General features: G+C 49.6%; 1 protein-coding gene across 5 annotated transcripts in view; it reads right to left on the bottom strand.

Annotated features, from left to right (window-relative positions):
• TNS3 (tensin 3) overlaps nt 1-18460 on the bottom strand; it is a 223255-nt gene that overhangs the window by 18774 nt on the left and 186021 nt on the right. For all 5 annotated transcript variants that reach the window (XM_069586826.1, XM_069586828.1, XM_069586827.1 and 2 more), the window contains 3 exons: nt 4162-4333; nt 2169-2770; nt 977-1063 (listed from right to left, as the gene is read on the bottom strand). In XM_069586826.1, coding sequence (XP_069442927.1) covers nt 977-1063; nt 2169-2770; nt 4162-4333 — 861 coding nt within the window. The remainder of the gene's footprint in view (nt 1-976; nt 1064-2168; nt 2771-4161; nt 4334-18460) is intronic.

Raw genomic sequence — 18460 nt, 5'->3', positions numbered from 1 at the left:
GAAAAAGCTGGACGGCGCTGTTTTCCAGGCATTTAACTATTCACATCCAGGCATTTCTGAGGAATTCCCCAGGAGAGCAGTTCTTAGTTTCTTCCCCAAGTTGAGATCCCAGCACAGAGTGGCAATTCACCATGCGTTTAGCACGCCTGGCCGCTGGAACACCCGCCATCCCCTTTCTCAGTCCAGCACCCCCAGCCACCCATCCCAGGGAACCTCCTTCCTGGGCATCCTGACCAGCGTCTGCCAGCCCCCCAGCCAGTTCCATGTCATCCTCTCCGAGAGAGGCCTGAGAGTGATGAGCCCACAGGCGGCCGTGTCATCACCTCAGGGAGGGCAATAGCACCTTGCAGGGACTCCAGGAATTTCTGCTGAAGGAGTGAGTGCTGTTTGCCGAAGGGCCTGTCCCAGAGGGACCACCCTCAATGGCATGCCAGCTTCCTTCTGGGACATCTCTTACACTCATGTTCTAGTAAAAAGTGACATGCAACTTAGCTGCTCAACAGTATTAACAATTTCTCATGTTCGCCAGCTGTCTTAAGACTGAATTGCACGCCCAGAGTCACTGTGCTGTGTGTGTGAGAGCTGGGCTAAGGCTGCTGGCAGTTCTGTCCTTCCGATGTGGCACAGGCAGGTATGCCCATTAATAAGAAAGACACTTCTTCCCCGTGACTTCCCCCTGAGGCTGGGACCCGTGACATCTCATCACAATCTGCGGCCACTGCGGGCAACACCGGCCAGACCTTGGCTGGTGGAAGCCACCAGAAATTACACCCCAACACTGGAATGATCATGGCTGGTGCCCTTCCTGGCTGGCTCCCTCCTTAGGAATGATGTTTTCCAATAAAAACTTAAAGGTTGCAGCCTTTCTCCCGAAGTGGGTAATGAAGTGCAGACCTTGCTCTAACTCATCCATCCCCAGGTAATGCCTCCCTGATGCTCCCACCCCAGACACAGGGTCCTCATCCGGCCCACGCACCTTGCTCTCTGGAGATGTCCGCCTTGTACCAGAACTTGGATGTGTCCTGAACAAAGTTAACAGACACGTGCTTATCACCTGGATTATCTGCAAAACAAATTTAAAAACAGTAACTATGAAGGGCGTTTTTTTATTGCAACCTCTCACCTCAAAGGGACCTAGAAGTTCAAAGTCCCACCCTAGGTGAGAGCGCTCTATTTAACTACAAGGGAGAAGCCTGACACGGAGCAGGGAGTGCCTGTTTGATAACAGAAAACCCGACAGCAGGACGCCTCCACGATCGGGCACCCCGTTTCACCCACACCTAGTCACAAAAGACAGGAGGCACGCAGAGCAAGGCTGACGTCCCTTACTCCTATCAGTGTCTAATTCTTTCTTCTACACTTGAAACATGAGATAATTAAATTGCAAATGTATGTTTAATTTTTTTTTTAATTACTATTACAGAACACTGACTCCAAGTGAAAGGGAAAAAAATAGAACCACCGTGGATGTTGGGCGTTTTTTGCTGTTGAACAAAATCTAACGTGAATAATGCAGAAGTGCGTGCGTGCTCAGTCACGTCTGACCCTGCGACTCTATGGACAATAGTCCACCAAGTTCTTCTGTCCATGGGATTCTCCAGGCAAGGATACTGGAGCAGGTTGCCATTTCCTCTTCTAGGGAATCTTTCCGACTCAGGGATTGAACCCACGTCTCTTATGTCGCCTGCACTGGGAAGAGGGTTCTTTACCACTAGGGTCACCTGGCAAGCCCAGGTGAATTAAGAGGCAGCTCTAGATTGGAATTTTCCTTTGGGCTAGGCTGAGATTCCCTGGGGGCTCGGTCAGTAAAGACTCCGCCTGCAATGTGGGACATGTAAGTTTGATCCCTGGGTTGAGAAGATCTCCTAGAGGAAGGCATGGCAACCCATGCCAGTATTTTTGCCTGGAGAATTCCATGGACAGAGGGCCTGGCAGGCTACAGTCCACGGGGTCACAAAATTGGACATGACTGAGTAACTAACTTTATGTTTGTTGCAGTGAGATAGAAAAGCCCCCTTGAAGGCCATGGATTCTTCTCTCAAGGCGCTCAGCCCAGTAATAGCACTGGTGCTCACTGGGCAGGCCAAGCCATAACCCCAGGGTGCTTCCCTGCCTGAGTGCAGGCTTGAGCACAAGGATGGGCCCCCTACCCATGGAGATGCACCTACCTGGGGAAGGTACTGCCCCCTCGGCAGCCTTGGAAAAGTCCGGGATGATATTTGGAAAAGGGATGCTCATGGTACTCCCGCTGTGAGGACTGGAGAAGCCGCTGGAGGATGGTGAGACGGAGCCAAAAGACCGATCTCCCTCTGAGGTCCGCTTCTTCTCGGGAAGGGGCGGCTGCCCGGGCAGAGCCAGTCCCGGGCCCTGCAGGACCGGATTGTGGTGGCCACTGGGTCCAGGCGCCACCGTGAGAAAGCTGTGGGACAGGAAGCTGCTGTCGGCAGCCTCAGCTGCTGTCAGTGGATTGCCAGGGGCCTGGGCTGCTCCGTGGGAATTGGCCAGCAAGGCCCCAGGGTCCTCCCCGGCGGGGAGCCCACCTCCCGCCATGGAGGCAGTGCTGAAGCTCAGGAAGGCCTGGCTGCTCGGGGGACCCAGAGCTTCCAGCGGCTCTGCCAGGGACAGCTCAGGGCTGTGGAAGGATGTCTGGAGGTCAGCAGGTGGGAAGTGGGGCCGCGCGGGGCCGTCCTTGCCAGGCCGGCTGCCTCCCAGGAGGGTCAGCGTGGACTTGGGGCTGGTCTCCACCCACTGGTGCTCAGCTGAGGAAGGGCTGTTCAAAAGACAAACGGCGAGACAATGACATATCCAGAGAGAATTAGCATTGGTTAATTAGGGGAATTAGTCTAATTAGCCTGGGAATTAGCATCGATTCCTACATGATGGGGATGAGAGGCGGGGTACTGAGGTTCCCCTTGCAGCAGCGTGGGGCTTCCCAAACATCAGAACTCAGGCCCTGCTTCTCCAGCCTCCCACCTGACCATTCACCCCAGATGCTCAGTCCACAACCTCAGGGAGGGGAGGCGGCCCTCCCTGCCTCTACAGCCTGCGTGCCTCTTCCTTCCCACTCTGACCTGGCAAAGTCCCCTCTTCTCTTCAGTTCAAGCTGCAGATCCACTGTGTCCTGACTTTGAAGCCCTCCCTGCCGGTGTCCCTGTGAGCACAGGGATTAGCGGTGTCCTTCCTCTGGTCCCACCACACAGGCACCACCCATGTATCTGCTTAAACCCCCTCCCCCGGGTTCCTCTTCCCCATGCCCAACATCCTCACACAGTCGATTTTCAATAAGTGCTTGCAGGACCACCGGCTAATTAAGGATACCAGTAAGAACACAAGAGATTACCATATCAGAAATGGGAAATTCCAACAGTAAGAATACTGGGGGAGATTCAAGAAGGAGGGGACATAGGTATATCTACAGCTTATTCATGTTGATGTTTGGCAGAAACCAACACAATACTGTAAAGCAATTATCCTTCAATTAAAAATGAATAAGCTTAATTATAAAAAATATTGGAAACTAGAAATACAGAAAGACAAGTAACATGTATATCTCACTAGCAAACACCTATTTGCTGTGTGTGTAATGTTAAGTCCTGATACGCAATGTGCCCCTTTTTCTGTAGAGAAATTAGGTGGGATTCAGGATGGTAACTGTAGAGCAATGTGCCCACAAGTAAAACACTAAGAAATGATTCCTACCCTGAGCATGTGAATTTGCACAAGGGCAGTCCTTTGTGAAGCAGAAATAGGACATTTCTCTTTGTCCATGCGCCCCCACACCCCAGGCTTTCCCAAACACTAACACAAATTCCTTTTTTTCCCCTGAGAGCAGTGCATTCTGCCTGCCCTCCCCACCCTCAACCTGCAGCCCTGGGCAGGCCCGCTCCTAGCCTGACCGCTGCACCCCTTTTTCCAGCCTCAGCTCAGACAATGCCTTCACGGTCCTTAACTGGCTGCTGTTCCTTGAGCACCCCACCTGCTAAAGTGAAGGTGGACAGAGAAGTTTTTATTTTGACTGCATTTTTGAAGACTGATGGCTGTCAGTGCACAAGGCGGCCCGGTGTCATGTGGAGGACAAGACCCCTGCCCCTCTCTTCCCTTTGTGGTATTCAGGCTGGGGTCTGTAAGAGCAGCCTGTGTTTGGTTCAATGGCCACCTTACCTCCCTCTCCGCTGGCTGGGGCTGTTCCCAGAAATGGTGCAGGAGGACGTGAATGCCCGCTGGAAGGAGGGCGCTGTGGGCATGTCGGCCCGGAGCATCGTGGGTTTGGGTCCAACAGGGCTCTCTGACATCCCCACAGAATGACTGAGAATCTCAGGGCAGCCTCGGGGTTCTGGAGCAAGGAAACATGAATAGACTGTAAGCAGCAGTGCCACTTGCGAAGCTTTCTGCTGCAGAAGGAGGAGACCTGACTCCACCAAGTGCAGCCTCCTCTTTCCCAGCACATTTCCAAAGGAGAAATAGCTGGCTGGTCCCTGCAGCTGTCAACACATACTCATGAGTATCATCAGTGAGTAAGCTGACGGCAAGTTAGTCTGATACACTTACCGCCCCGTTGAGATAAACCATTTCTCCCTCTAGAAACGGCAAGGTCTCCCTGCAAACCAAAGAAAGTGCAAACCAGCGGCTGTGGGGTGGGTGGGCAACTGATGAGTCTTGTGCTTTCAGCTAACACTTTCCTCTGCTAACAGAGCCCTGCCTGCAGTGTCTTCACTCCTAGGAGGTGCAGAGACCACCTGGCCTGACTCTTTTCAAGGGGGGATGAGAAGCCAAACACCAGGAAACCCTGCCTAACACCTACAAACCCCAGGCAACTTCACATGTTCCACTGACAAGATGTCCACCCTGCTTACAGTCTAGCATCATTACTATTTCTGGGTATTTTTTAAAATATGCAAAATATTTTTAAAAACTAATTTTTGAGAACTAGACAAATCTACCATGGTCAATAAATAATAATAACACTGTGAGAAATACAAGTTATTTTGCTTTCTGCCTTAAAACAAGGGAGGATTGATCAGAAAATAATAAAGTTAAAAAATTTCACATTACTCATGTTACTCAGCTCTATCCATCATAGTCCATCCACCTATCTATCCATTCATCCATCCGTTCAGCCATCCATTTATCCAACCATCTAACATCTATCTATCAATTTATCTATAATTTTTGGACACAATATAAAATATTTATTTAAAAAAACTGAACAGGCATTCTAGGTAACAAAACAAAAACATAAAAAACAAAACAAAAAATAAAAGAAAAAAAAGGAAAAGAAAACACACCACAGGTAATACAAACATTGGCGTTAAAAGGCACAGATTTTAAATGGGAAGCTCCAGTGGCTTAGTGGTAAAGAATTCACTTGCCAATGCAAGAGATGCCAGAGACACAGGTTCAGTCCCCGGGTTGGGAAGATCCCCTGGAGGAGGAAAGAGCAACCCACTCCAGTATTCTTGCCTAGAGAATCCCATGGACAGAGGAGCCTTGTGGGCTACAGTCCATGAAGTCACTAACAGTCTGATACAACTGACTAAGTAACCCAGCACCAAACTGAAAATGTTTCAGAAAATATAAGACAAGAGAAAATTTCACCAGAGACCTGGAGTCCATTAAGAATAATCAAACGGAAAACCTAAAACTTAAAAACACCATTAATACAATTAAGCCTTACTTAGGTCAATGATTGTATCAGCAGACTAGGGACAGCAGAATGATGACTGGTCCAGAGAAAAATATCCAGCCTGAAGCCATGAGAGGAAAAGAATGGAAAATACAGAAAAGAGGAGAAAGACATGTGAGATATGATGAAAAATTCTAACACATATAATTGGAATTTAAGAAGGGGTGGAGAAATTCAAGGAGGCAGAATCAATACTGGAAAATATATTTACTGAGAATTTCCCAAAACAGACTAAAGAAATCTAAAGCCACAAGCTGAAAAAAAAAAAAATCATGAAATCTAAGCAGGATAAATAAAAAGACAAGTAACTTAGTCACTTAATAGTAGAACTTTGGAAAATCAATGACAAACTTAAACAGAGCACTTGTCCCATTTTGGGAGGAGGGTGGTATCCAAATTCTGTGTTAATTCTTTTAAACCTTTAGTAAACTTTTGATTACAGAAAAGTCGAGTGCTACTGTTCTACTGGTACAAAATACACTATAAGCCCCTGGATGGACGCTGCCTCCTGCACCCAGCTGCAAATGCTCCATGATCACTCAGAGCTGGGTGTGCTAACATCAGTGACACACACAGGGCTAGTGTGTCTCCTGCTATGACTCACCTATAAATTCCTAGAGCAGATGCAGTCATCCTATTTATGCTGTTTAACTGTCCCTCATGCCAGCACAACATCCTACAGCAGATGTTCTAAAATAAATGTTTGTTGAATTAATTAACCAAGAGGATGGTCTCCAAAGCCCATCCTTCAATATTTTTGATTGAAGTGGGACAGAAAAGCAAAGACGCATGGTGTTTCAGATATTCCTCTGCACCCACACTTCTCTTCCAGATGATAAAGTTACATCTTCAGTTACATCAGCCTGTGTTCATTTTCTACTTCAGAAATGCATTTGCTGAGCACCAGCTAGCTCTTAGCACTCAAATCAGCACTGCATCAGGGAGCATGTGAATTGCAGCCTGTGAGCTCCAGAAAGACCTGCAGGAGGAAATGTTTCTATCTCGAGAGAGTTCGATTTCTGGAGGAAGTGGTATCTGACAGTATCTTGGAAGACTGGTGGGATACTGATAGATCAAAGGGTATGTGTATAACGGTGCACTGGGCACCATCCAGGGGCTCCATGCCCACAGGGTAAGAGGAGCCTCCACTGTTCACTGCTGGCCCCTCCATTGGACTGGCAGCTGGTGGGAGCCTCAGGTCAGTCATGCTATGAATGAGTTAGCAGAAGTGCAGAGGGAAGAGTACAGGGCAGGAGAAAGGATGCAGATATGGTTCAGGAGACTGGTGAAAAGCGAGAGGACGCTGTGCCCATCAGCCCTACAGTCCCACGTCAAGGCGCAGCACAGATCCAGCACGTCAAAGATCGGAAAAATGGTTTGGGACTTCCCCGGTGGTCCAGTGGTTAAGAATCCACCTGCCAGTGCAGGAGACATGGGTTCAATCCCTGGTCCAGGAAGATTCCACAGGCCGTTGGGCAGCCAAGCCTGTGTGCTACAATTAATAAGTTCACATGCCCTGGAGCTAAGGTGCTGCAACTAGAGAGTAGCCCCCGCTTGCTGCCAACAGAGAAAGCCCACACGCAGCAGTGAAGACTCAGCTCAGTCAAAAATGGATAAACAAAACATTCTTAAAAGAAAAGAAAAACGATTTATCCATTAAGTCTAGCACATCTGCTTCAGGGCTGCTTGAGTATGTCATGGGCCGTGAGCAAATGGCGCGAGCATGCACACAGTACCTACTCACAGGGTCAGTTCCTCTGCTACCAAGGTTGCTCTCGGGCGAGTCCAGGGGCCATAGGAATCCTAGCTACCTCAGGAATCCTACACCACCCTCAAGTGGTGCACAGGAGTCCCACCAAAGGAGAAGCCAAAGGAAAACGAGATCCCACTCTGTACTGTTATCACGCTGCCTGTTCCAGAAAACAAGCACAGTGCTTCCCATGAAAGTGGCTTTGTTCCTAACTCAGCTAGAGCCAGCTCTGGGGCACGTGGCTGGGTTTGGTGCCTTCTGCTCAGATCAGCCCCTGCCAGGGCAACAGGATTTAACCCCTAAGGGGGTAGCCCAGCACCTCAGAGTGGAAGTCCCGGCTTCCTGGTCCCTCCGCGTGCTCAGAGATGCAAAGGGTACTACGAGTGGGTCCTTGTGGGAGGTAAGGGGACACCCTTCATTCTCCAAGCAGTGGGGCACTGCCCCCTAGCCCCACTGGGAATCTAGAGACATGAGAAGAGGGGTCCCACATGGCTGGAGAAGGACCCTGAAATCTGAGTTCAAGTACAGATGGAGACACCCGTCGCATGAGTCAAGCCTGCAGACCCTTCTGCAAGAATCTGCCTCATTTCTCAAAGTGCGCGTGCACCAAGAGCAGGAAGGATGTGTCCTGACTGGTTTTTGTTCAACTTGCACATTTGCCATTCACAGCTGAATACATGAAATTTCTGAAAGGAGAACCGTCCATGGGCCCTGCTGCCTACTGGGGATTCAGGGTCAGGGCTCTATCTTCTCAGCTCTGGACCCAGGAGGCTCAGGGGTGCAGCGACAGCCATTCGAGATGAGGGCAGAGAAGCAGGCATCAGTCCCCGCTGCCTCTTCTCCACTCTGGACACCACAGACAGCAGGCCCGTTTGTCCTAAACCAACTACATGAGGGGCTCCGGGACAGCGAGACTTCCAGGGCCACAGCTGCCATTAGGGCGTGTCCACAGGTGCAGGGGCACTAAGGCCTACACGGACACTTCTGGACACCCCCTGCACGTCGGATTTCTGGTGCCCAAGTTTATCTGGGCGCTTTTTGGTCATCCTCCTGGCAAAGCCATAAGTCTGTTCCTCCTCACCACATTCCCTCATTTTCTCTTCCCTACTGATACCCAAAGGAGCGCACATAATGCCTTCAGTGTTTGGAAATCAACCCCCTCACTTCCTGGTTTTCTCTGAGCAGATGGTCCTGGGCTGAGGGCTGAGAGGAGGGCGCCTGCCTCTCCCTCGGGGCTCCCAGGATGTCCGGTGTCCTCTCCCCTCGGCTTCCCCTTCCTGCACTTCCTCTACCCAGAACAGGGTGAGAGAGGGTCACAGGCTCTTTCCCAAAAGGTCTATTTTTATGCTCTCATTCAGGCCACGGCAGGAGGTTCTGTGGGAAGCTGGGGAACATTTGCTCTCCGGTCACCATTATTTACATCACATGGTGTAAGTTAACAAGAAGAAAGGGGACCTGCGTTGCTCTTAGCTCCCTGTCCTCCAGAGCCTGGTGCCGCCTGACCCAGAAGCTGAGGCCTTCACAGGAGGGAATGGCCAGGCATAAAAGGTAAAGAGGGGCCCAAACAGCAAGGTTCATTCCCGTACAACTGTTCTCTTCAATGCAGGTACCACTACTAACTAATGCATGTAACATTACCGAAAAGAAAATCAACATTTCCTGTCTTCCTAGTTACATTAAAGAAAATCATAAACTGTATAAAACATTATTCACTCATATATTACTTACTCCTAATAAGTATAAATTGCCATTAAATCTTTCATATGAACTTTAATACCTGTCTTTCACATCTATAATCTATTTATCTCCATCCCCCCGTCCCTCCTTCCTGGGATGATGTAGTTAATCAGGAAGTTCCCTTCCCTGACATTTGAGAGTTCTGCAAAATGAAACAGTAACAAATCTTTCTTTTCTTTCCCTCTACTTCTGGATTTGAAACTGGGGCTGCCAGGGAAGGAGAGCAGAGACCCCCAAGTTCTAGTCTGGGTTCTGCCATGAGTCATAGGCCACGGAATATACTCTCAACCTCTGGGACCTCAGGTTCTTCATCCACAGAATTCCATCAATTAGGATCAAAGAGGATGGTTTCTAGGGTCTCTTTAGCTCTAGATCTACTTCTCCGTTGTTTCTTTTCCTTCTGCTTCTGTTTCCCTCTGTAAACTGGTGGTTTTCATCCGTGGTGATTTGCTCAGTCCCAGGTGGCTCAGTGGTAAAGAACCTGCCCGCCAATGCAGGAGACACAAGAGACATGGGTTCAATTGCTGGGTTGGGAAGATCCCTTGGAGGAGGAAATGGTGACCCAGTCCAATATTTTGCCTGGAGAATTCTATGCATAGAGGAGCCTGGTGGGCTACAGTCTACGGGGTCACAAAGAGTAGGACCCAACTAAGCATACATGCCCTTTTTCATGTTTCCAGTCTCAGCTCTTGACTTTTGCTTTATGCTTACCATGAGGTTTACAGAAAACATTTCATAGGTAAAATAGTCCTTTTTCTGTTGTCTAGCTCTAACCTTAAAATATTATTTTTAAATGCAAGATTGTATGGGAAGTTCAATAGTAGTAACTTTTAAAGGGAGCCCTTATCTTGTAGTTTGTTTTTTTTAATATTTGTCTACGAACAACAGACCATTTATTTAACCAGTCTTCTTGAGAGCAAGGGAAAGATGAGCAGACAGCCGGATATAACGACAGTCAAACAGAGAAAAACCCCAGAAGACTAAAAACACAACGCTGCGTAGAAGATTTTTCTTTTTTTGTCAAAAATCAGTCTTGCCTCTCTAGCCTCATCAATACACTACAGACACAGAAGGTAGTGATCAACAGCCCCGAAATGGATAAACAGATACTTTCTAGATCTTGAGTTTTTTTTTCTTTTGTAAATCTTTATGTCAGAATCACATCATATGAATGTGTTCTATGGGTTAAGGTCACCATTTCCAGTAAGTACTAGGAGTGCTCTCCCAAGAATGAAATGTCTTTCTTCTAGAAGCATCAACATTCTCATGCTTCCAACAGAGCTGAAGTGCCCCAACCACTACTGCAGTCATGGCCCCTGTCTGTTAACAGATGGGAGAGCCTTCCACGAAGATCCCATCCAAACTGGAATTATTCCCACAGTTTTCCTTCTACTCAATAACACAGAAGAATCAGAAAATGCAGATAAAAGAGCTCATTACAATCGGGATCTTGTTTCTTCTTATTCTTTGAAGATGTCTTGTTTCTATTCAGAGGTTTTGAGTCAAACATGCTGGAAAGAAAACACATTTGCCCCTATTCCATTGGTGCTGTGCAGGGAATTCTAATGTGGCAACGTTGGAAACTGTTTTTGCTTCACAATGAGTCTTTCCAAGCAGTCTCTACTCTGATGATGCACTAAGCGAGGCCAGTTTCTCAAGTGACTAACCAGGACTCTTAGCAACCTGTAAAGAATGAGCATCTTTCAAAAATGGGCTTTGCAGTAAGCTCTCAGGAAACAAACTCCCTCCTTCCTGCTAGACTTTAACAGCACTGGGGCTGGAGGTCCTGGGGATACTGGAGACCCCCACTCCCAGAGTCCGAGGGAGTTTCCACGAGGACTGAGAAATGAGGAATGAGGCTTCACGACACCAAACTGAGGCCAGAACTGCTCTCCGAGACTCACTTATATTTCCATTAAAAAAAACTACTGAGGTGAAACAGACACAACACGGTTTACCAGTTCTAAGTGCACAGCTCACAAGCATTAGGCGCAGCCCACATGCTGTGCCGCCAGCACCACTGCCCATCTCCAGAACTCGTCATCCTGCTAAACTGAAACTCTGTCGCCATTAAACACTGCCTCTGCACCCCCTCCTCCCCCTAACCTGGCACCTGCCTTTGTACTTTCTGTCTCTATAAATCTGACTTCTCTAAGTACTTCACACAAGTGGAATCACACAGTGTGTGTACTTTTGTGTCTGGCTGTGTCTTAAAGGTGTATCTGTTAAAAAAAAAAAAAAGTGCATCCATGTGGTAGCATGTGTAAGAATTTCCTTTCTTTTCAAGGCTGAATAACATTCCATTGTATGGATGAATCACGGTATGTTTATCCTTTGCCCGTGGAGGGACACTTGGGTTGCTCCAAGTGTGACGTGTAAATAATCACACGTCCTCCTTTCTTGTTCCTTTACTCACGTTTGAGTTGGGACTGGATACTTGTAACAGAAACCAGCCTCAGTGATACAAGATCCTTGCCTCACAGCTACTTCCAGTGGTTTAGCAATTTACTTGCCAATGCAAGGAACACAGGTTCAATCCCTGGTCCGGGAAAATTCCACATGCTGTGGGGCAACTAAGCCCATGTACCACAGCTACTGAGCCCACACACCCTAAAGCCCATGCTCCCCAACAAGAGAAGCCTTCAACGAGGAAACCCGCTCGCCAGAACTAGAGAGTAGTCCCCGCTAGCCACAACTAGAGAAAGCCAGTGTGCAACAACAAAGACCCAGCCCAGCCAAAAATTTAAAAATTTAAATAAATAAGATTCTATTAAAAAAAAAAAAAAGCTACTTCCAATCCAGCAGGAATCCAGGTAGACAAGAATGTTTACAGCAGCTGTCAGGCTATGGGGAGAAATGGCGCCAGAGGGAAGAAAAGAGGCATTGAAACAGGGAAGCTTTCCTTGAACTGAGCCAAAAAAAAAAAATCCAGAGAAAGTGTTTCCAAGCAGAGGGAGAATCTGTATAACTCACTTGCAGAGGAAGAGGGTAGTGAGGATGACAGAGAGGGAGTCACCCTAACAAGCCACTAGATTTACCCAGAAACAGGTAAGCTGTCAGCAGAAGGCAGAGATGAGGCCCCATCTATGTTGGTGAAGATGCTGCACCCATGACTCCCTGTTGGGTTAGAAGTCTTAGATTCTCAGAAAAACTGCTTCCTTCCTTCAGGCAGAAGCCCCAGAGGCTCTGGCCCTCCTGTGGAAACAAGATGTGGCATTCACGCAAAGGTCTTCCCCCGTGACTCAGTCGGTAAAAGAATCTGCCTGCAATGCAGGAGACCACCTCCCATGCAGGAGACCCAGGTTCGATCCCTGGGTTGGGAAGATCCACTGGAGAAGGAAATGGCAACCCACTCCAGTATTCTTGCCTGGGAAATCTCATGGACAGAGGAGCCTGGTGGACTACAGTCCATGAGGTTCCAAGAGTCAGACACAACTTAGCAACTAAACTATCACCATTCATGCTGAAGTGTCCTGGACCTTCTCCGGAAAGAGCCATCAGCCTGGTGAAGACTGCTGGCATAGGAGCCCTGAGGTGACTTCATCTGCCGTTGAGAGCATCCTCTCATCAGGATTCCACCATGGAGATTCAAAATCATATTCCAAAAGAGGGCCAGGGCTTAAAACCCTCCTGTGGAGTCAGAGAGTGTCTGCTTGTGACCAGCAAGCCCTATTTCCTGTGTAGGATTTAAGGACAAAACTCTTAAGATATCCTCATAGGAACTTTACCTCTCAAAACCCCTGCAGGACCTGGAGACCCACATTGGTTAAACACCACGCCCACATAGTAACTGGGGCCCTAGGCGGCCGATTTCTCCCCACATTTCAGAAGCCCGAAGTCTGCTCTTTTCCAGAGATTATCACCGCTCAGGGTCTAAAACCAGGACTTGAATCAGGCAGCCGTATCTCACCTGGTCCTTCTAAATCACCCTGATGACAGACCGACCGAGCACAGCACCGTGAACCCTCATTAGGTCGCACCAGCCCGGGCAGAAGTCCTGGGTGAACACAGGTGGCTCACTGCAGTGCCAGGCGCTGCGGCACAATTTAAGTTGGAGTTTCACCATGTGAGCTGAAAAAGCAAGCTTTCTTCATAAATTATCAACACACTACCAATAATAATTACCTGTGTGGTACCTAACAGGCTTCCTTGGGCCTCAAAACAAACCCTGGGGGTATGAAGTCCTGGGCAGACCCAGGAAGCTGAGGCCCAGGGCCTGCTCTCACTTACTCCAGGAACACAGAGTTTCCTCTTTCTGTGGTACGGAGAAAAGGATGGCGATCTGACAATCCATTTGCCTTGGGTTGCATGCTCGAGATCATCTCTCATTCCCGGGGTGGGCTGGTGTCTGCCCACAAGGACAAGGGTGTCTCCCAGAGCTGACAGCGCTGAGGACTGGGTACACAGGGACCAGGGGGTCTCCATGGCCTGGTGAAATTGGGTCCGTGCTGCCCCTGACTCTGCAGGAGTGTGAACTGATGGTGCCCCTTCCAAAGGGCTGGGGCACGCTCTGGGGAGGTGATCGCCAGGGGTCTCGGTCTCCCCACCAGATGAACTTGGAGCCACTCCCTTATCCTGCTCAGGAGATTTCTAAGGCTATGGCCTTGGGATTGAGCCTTCCCTTCTTCCCTCTCAGCCGTGAGGTGGCAACAGGTATTCTGTTTTTATCTTTTTATTACAAAACTGCCCACGTGCTACCTCGACCCCATCTACTCTAGGAAAGAGGACTCTGTCTCAAGCTAACGGCTTCACATTCCACACAAGGATTTGATTGTTGGAAGGCCTTCTACTAAATCCCTCTTCCTCACTAACTTTGTTATGTATCTCTTGTCCTTTCGTTGGATATTTCAGGTTCCTGTGCATCCCTTCTGCAACCCGCCAGTGAAGTGCCTGCCACGGGTCTTGTGCCTGCTCCACCTTGGTGTCCACAGTTACCCAGCACATGGGAGGTGTTTGTGCAGGGAGTGTTTACTGAATTAGCAGTGCTGAAAATAATAATGTTGGGAACTTGCGCTTCTGGCCAAGACGGAGTAGTCCCACTTCTCTCTGGTTCTTGTGTTTACAACTACAGTCCCATACATCACACAACCACTCATACAGGGAACTCTGACAGATGGAAAGAAGGACCCGAACGCTTTGGGGCGGGGGGTGGGGATGGGGTGGGTAGGGGAGGGGGTGGGTAGGGGAGGGGAGGAAGGACACCATCCAGGCTGAGTTTCCTGACTTCCTTATTGCCTCAGGTAGATCCCAGAACTGTCAGCAAAAATAGCTCCAGAAAAGCCTGCTCATCTAACCAAAGAAGCAAAACTGATCAAAGGAAAATGAGTGGACTTATAGCAGAAAATCTTTTCCGCAACACTGGCTGGCCCTATTCCTACCCAACACCCACAGGACTCCAACCCCACCTCAGGTTTAGCAAGGCCCAGTGGAAAGCTGACCTTCCATATCAACCCCACCTCACAGGAGGAGGAAGCCAGACTTCTCCACCACGGTTGAGTCAGCTGGGTGCAGGGTGAGCCGGCCTTCTCCCCGACCCAGCCTTAGGTCCCAGAGCAGAGGTTAGGGCAGAGCAGGAGAGCCACACGAGCTCCTCCCCCAAGTGAGCAAGGTCTTTGGAAAGTGCATCTAAACATCCAATAATCCACGCAGCCTTGGAACTGCACTCGGGTAGGAGCAGTGCCTCAAACAAGATCAGCTGAGACAGAATTGATAGCTCACAACATAATATCAAGAAAGTCCAGGATAAATCCTAAAACTCACTCATCACACCAATAACTAGAAAGCGAACAGGCAGTGGAACCTACAGGACAGTCAGAAAACTATGGGAGCGCCTCAGAGCGTGTGCTCTGAGGCAGGGGGATAGCTGGGTGACATCAGGTCTGTTCCCACCCACAGACACACCAGGCAGGGACCCTGAGACCCACACCATCCGGGATCAAATCTTGTCCTAGAGGAGACTCTGCTCTGTCACCTTCTCAGAGCTGTTGAGGAGTCCCATGGCATTCTAGAAGCTTCTCTATGTGCACTCAAATCACCCAGGAAAGCTAGCAGTCCCATGCGTGCCTGGGTCCTCCACCCAGCTGAATCCTAATCATATCCTAACCCCAGTCCCTCCAACTCATTCTGTTGTTTCTCATTCCGAGTTTATAAGATCCTACCTGGACTTCATTTATTTACCTGGAGTGGCTGGTCCCTGCCCACGTTTTCCACTACGTGCCCGCCCTGAGGCTAGTAAGCACTATCAGATATCAGAGGATGCTTTCTCAGGCCAAAAGTCCCCAGGTGTTTAGTGGGAGGACTAGAAGCTGAACTGGTTCCCCGATTTCTCTGTCCAGTGTCCTCAAATCTACAGGATAAAGTGGATGGTGGCACTCCAGGAGGGAGCAGGAGTGCAGTCTCTGGAAGGGGGTCTTCCGTACCCCAGCTCCTCTGTAAACTATGATTCTGTTACCTTTAAGTCACAGGAGAATGCCTGGAGTAAAGATTGTCAAGGGGAGTCTTCTGTAGAGTGACTGGGACTCAGAACCAACTCTGGACACGCCACTGACGGCTGCAGACCAGCTTCCAGGGCACTTAACAACACCCTTCAGTCACAAACACAAAACCACCACCACCACCCAATCTAGCTGATTCCAACTCACCTGACCTGAGCAGTGTTATGCCTTTGGAGGTTATTTTATTGCTTTCTTAAAATATAGGGAGGGGAAACTGAAGGGTAGGAGAGAGAAAAGACAAAGTATGCAACAGTTAGGACGTCAATTAACAGTTTGTAATGTGTAAACTGCTTGCCTAGAACTTACGCAGATCATCAAACCCAAGTCCCACTTTATGCTTTCAGAGCAATGCTGTGGTGGCTACAGGTGCAGATCTGAATGTTCACGACTTCTCACAAAGACGTTTTAAAATCCTGATGATTTCACACACAACAACTTTTCAGAAATCAGAATAATAGCTGCTTTTTGCTGGGTGCCTACTACTACCTGCCAGGCACTGTGCCAAGCCATATACAGCCGATTTATCCTCAGAAAAAGGTTTCCATGTGCAGACTTATTAGCCTTATGGATGAGGAAAGAGATGCTGAACGGTGAGGTTAAGGAACTTTTTCAAAGGCAGTCACCTCATCCCTATGACTGGGAAGCTATGTTCTTTCCACAAGAGTCCTTTGCACCCCCACAAAGAGTAGCCTTAATGTAACAGAACAACCCTACGCTATAGTATCCGCCTCTTTCCTCCAAATACAGCATAACACTATCTCAGAGAGCCTGCTGTGCGAGTTCCCCTCATGTGGGAAAGCTCAGGGTCTCTGGGAGTCGCCTGCAGCCCTAGGACCTTGACTTCCACTTAGAAAGAACGTCCATAGGAGGCCGGCTGGCTCCCCAGATCCTACCAGCCACCATCACCAACAGAAGAAGAGAAAGACCTCACTGTCCTGATATAAGTGGACCAAAACGCTCTTAAATTTACCTTTGGAGTTAGAAAAATATTTCCATCCTAACCAGGTAAGTTCTGATTTATTGTCATACATATGGAATTCATCGAAACCTACTATCGTGTATATACTGTATTAAAATGACATCTCTGTCATTTTCTGTTCAAATGTCTCTATTTGAACGACATTATCATCCATTCAATAGCGGGAAATCCTCCCAGTCCTCAAAGAGAGAACACACAAGACTTTCAGGCTGGCAAGAGTGAGAAGGAGGACCACTCACTGACCTGGGCTTGCCTTTCTTAGAGGGAGTGTTTCTCTCTCCTCTTGATCACCCCCATCCTTCCAGCTAATATACACACACAGCGCTGTGTCAGCCCAGAGTCAGGACACAGAACAGTAAGGGGTCCTCAGGCACAGATGCCCCAGGGTGGCCCCTTGATCCAAGTATGTCCCGTACCTATGCTGCCCTCAGAGCCTGGGCCCACGGTGCTGCCTGGCTCATCTCGGAGGTTCCAGAGGTAAGACACAGGGAAGGACCCAGACACTCTACCCTCCAGAAGCTCTGCTAATATTGCAGACAGGTCATTTCAGTGACTGTGTCTTGTTTTACAATCTTGGACTCTAAAATCTTCCCTCTGATTGCTCCAACAGTGAGCAAGACAGTAAAACTCATTGTGAAAGCCCAACTTTGCTCCTCAGGCAGGCTGTCTGCATTCCGTAAAAGCACTGCTTCTCCTAAGAAACAGGAACACCTGGGTGCAGCCTGGGGGCCCTCCGCCCTCGGGGCAGCCTGAGATCCCTCAGGGGCTCTGGGGGTGGAGGACAGCCCTGGAACTGGGCAGGCGGGCTTTCTCAGTTGCAGCAAAAGAATGTGCTGTGCTGGGAAGCAGCCCCGGCTCCTCCGGAAAGCCGCACATCTGTAAACCAGGCTTTCCTCTGCCCCAGTGAGTCTCAGCAAAGACAAAGCATGGCTTTCTTCTAGAAGGAGGAGCCTTTCAAGCTCTGGGGCTGGGGCATTTTGTCCCACAGCCTTTGGACCTGAGGGCTGTCCTCAAGTGACAGGGGACTCTGGGAAGAGTCACCCTCCTCCCCAGTCCTGACTTCCCTGCCCTTCCTGGCCCTGGGAATTGGCATCCCACCTCCTCCCACTCCCATGCCTCCCCTCCCCCACTGCCCCAGAGCTCAGGTTTCAGCATCAGCGGAGACGGAGACGTGGCCAGAGGCTGCAGAGAGCAGGGACTGGGCGCGGCACTTACCTGGGCACCTCGGGGCGCCGGTCAGTCCACAGACAGCCAGGGAGGTTGGGGGGCCAGGCGAAGGCGCTCCCAGGACTGTCCCCAGCGGAGTCCCCCACCCACTGGGGCAGGGCGACTCTGGGTTCCGGTGTCCCGGGGGAGTCGGGGCGGGACGCGGGGCGGCCACCTCTGAGGAGGCCCATTCAGAGGGCGGCAGGGAGAGCTCGTCCGAGGAAAGAATCTGGGCTTGCTGGGCGGCCGCTGGCTCTGTCGGGCGGCCTGCCCATTCAATGCCTCAGACGGCAGTGGCCCCGCCTCGCTCCACTGCGCGGTTTGCTTCCTTTTCATTTCTTTCCCCTTTTTTTTCCCTTTCCCTCCCTTTAATCTCCTGCAAACTCCCCACTGAAGCCCTCCACAGCTTAGCTGCAGCCCCAGAGTCAGTGCTATTCAAGGGACAAGCAGCTAGTGCACGTGCAGCTGGTGACCCTGGGGAGACAGACACCCCAAACCGCACCCCCAAGGGCAGCCTCCTGTCCATTTACTGAGCCTCAAGAGTCACCTCCCCCAAAGGTAGACGGGCTTCCCTGGGATCTGATGCTCACAAAGGAGAAGCTTCTGGAAAC

This window comes from Ovis canadensis, chromosome 4 (genome assembly GCF_042477335.2).
Source record: "Ovis canadensis isolate MfBH-ARS-UI-01 breed Bighorn chromosome 4, ARS-UI_OviCan_v2, whole genome shotgun sequence".
Classification (NCBI taxonomy): domain Eukaryota; kingdom Metazoa; phylum Chordata; class Mammalia; order Artiodactyla; family Bovidae; genus Ovis; species Ovis canadensis.
Note: the sequence above shows the minus strand (reverse complement) of the source record. Positions and strands in the feature narration are given on the sequence as shown.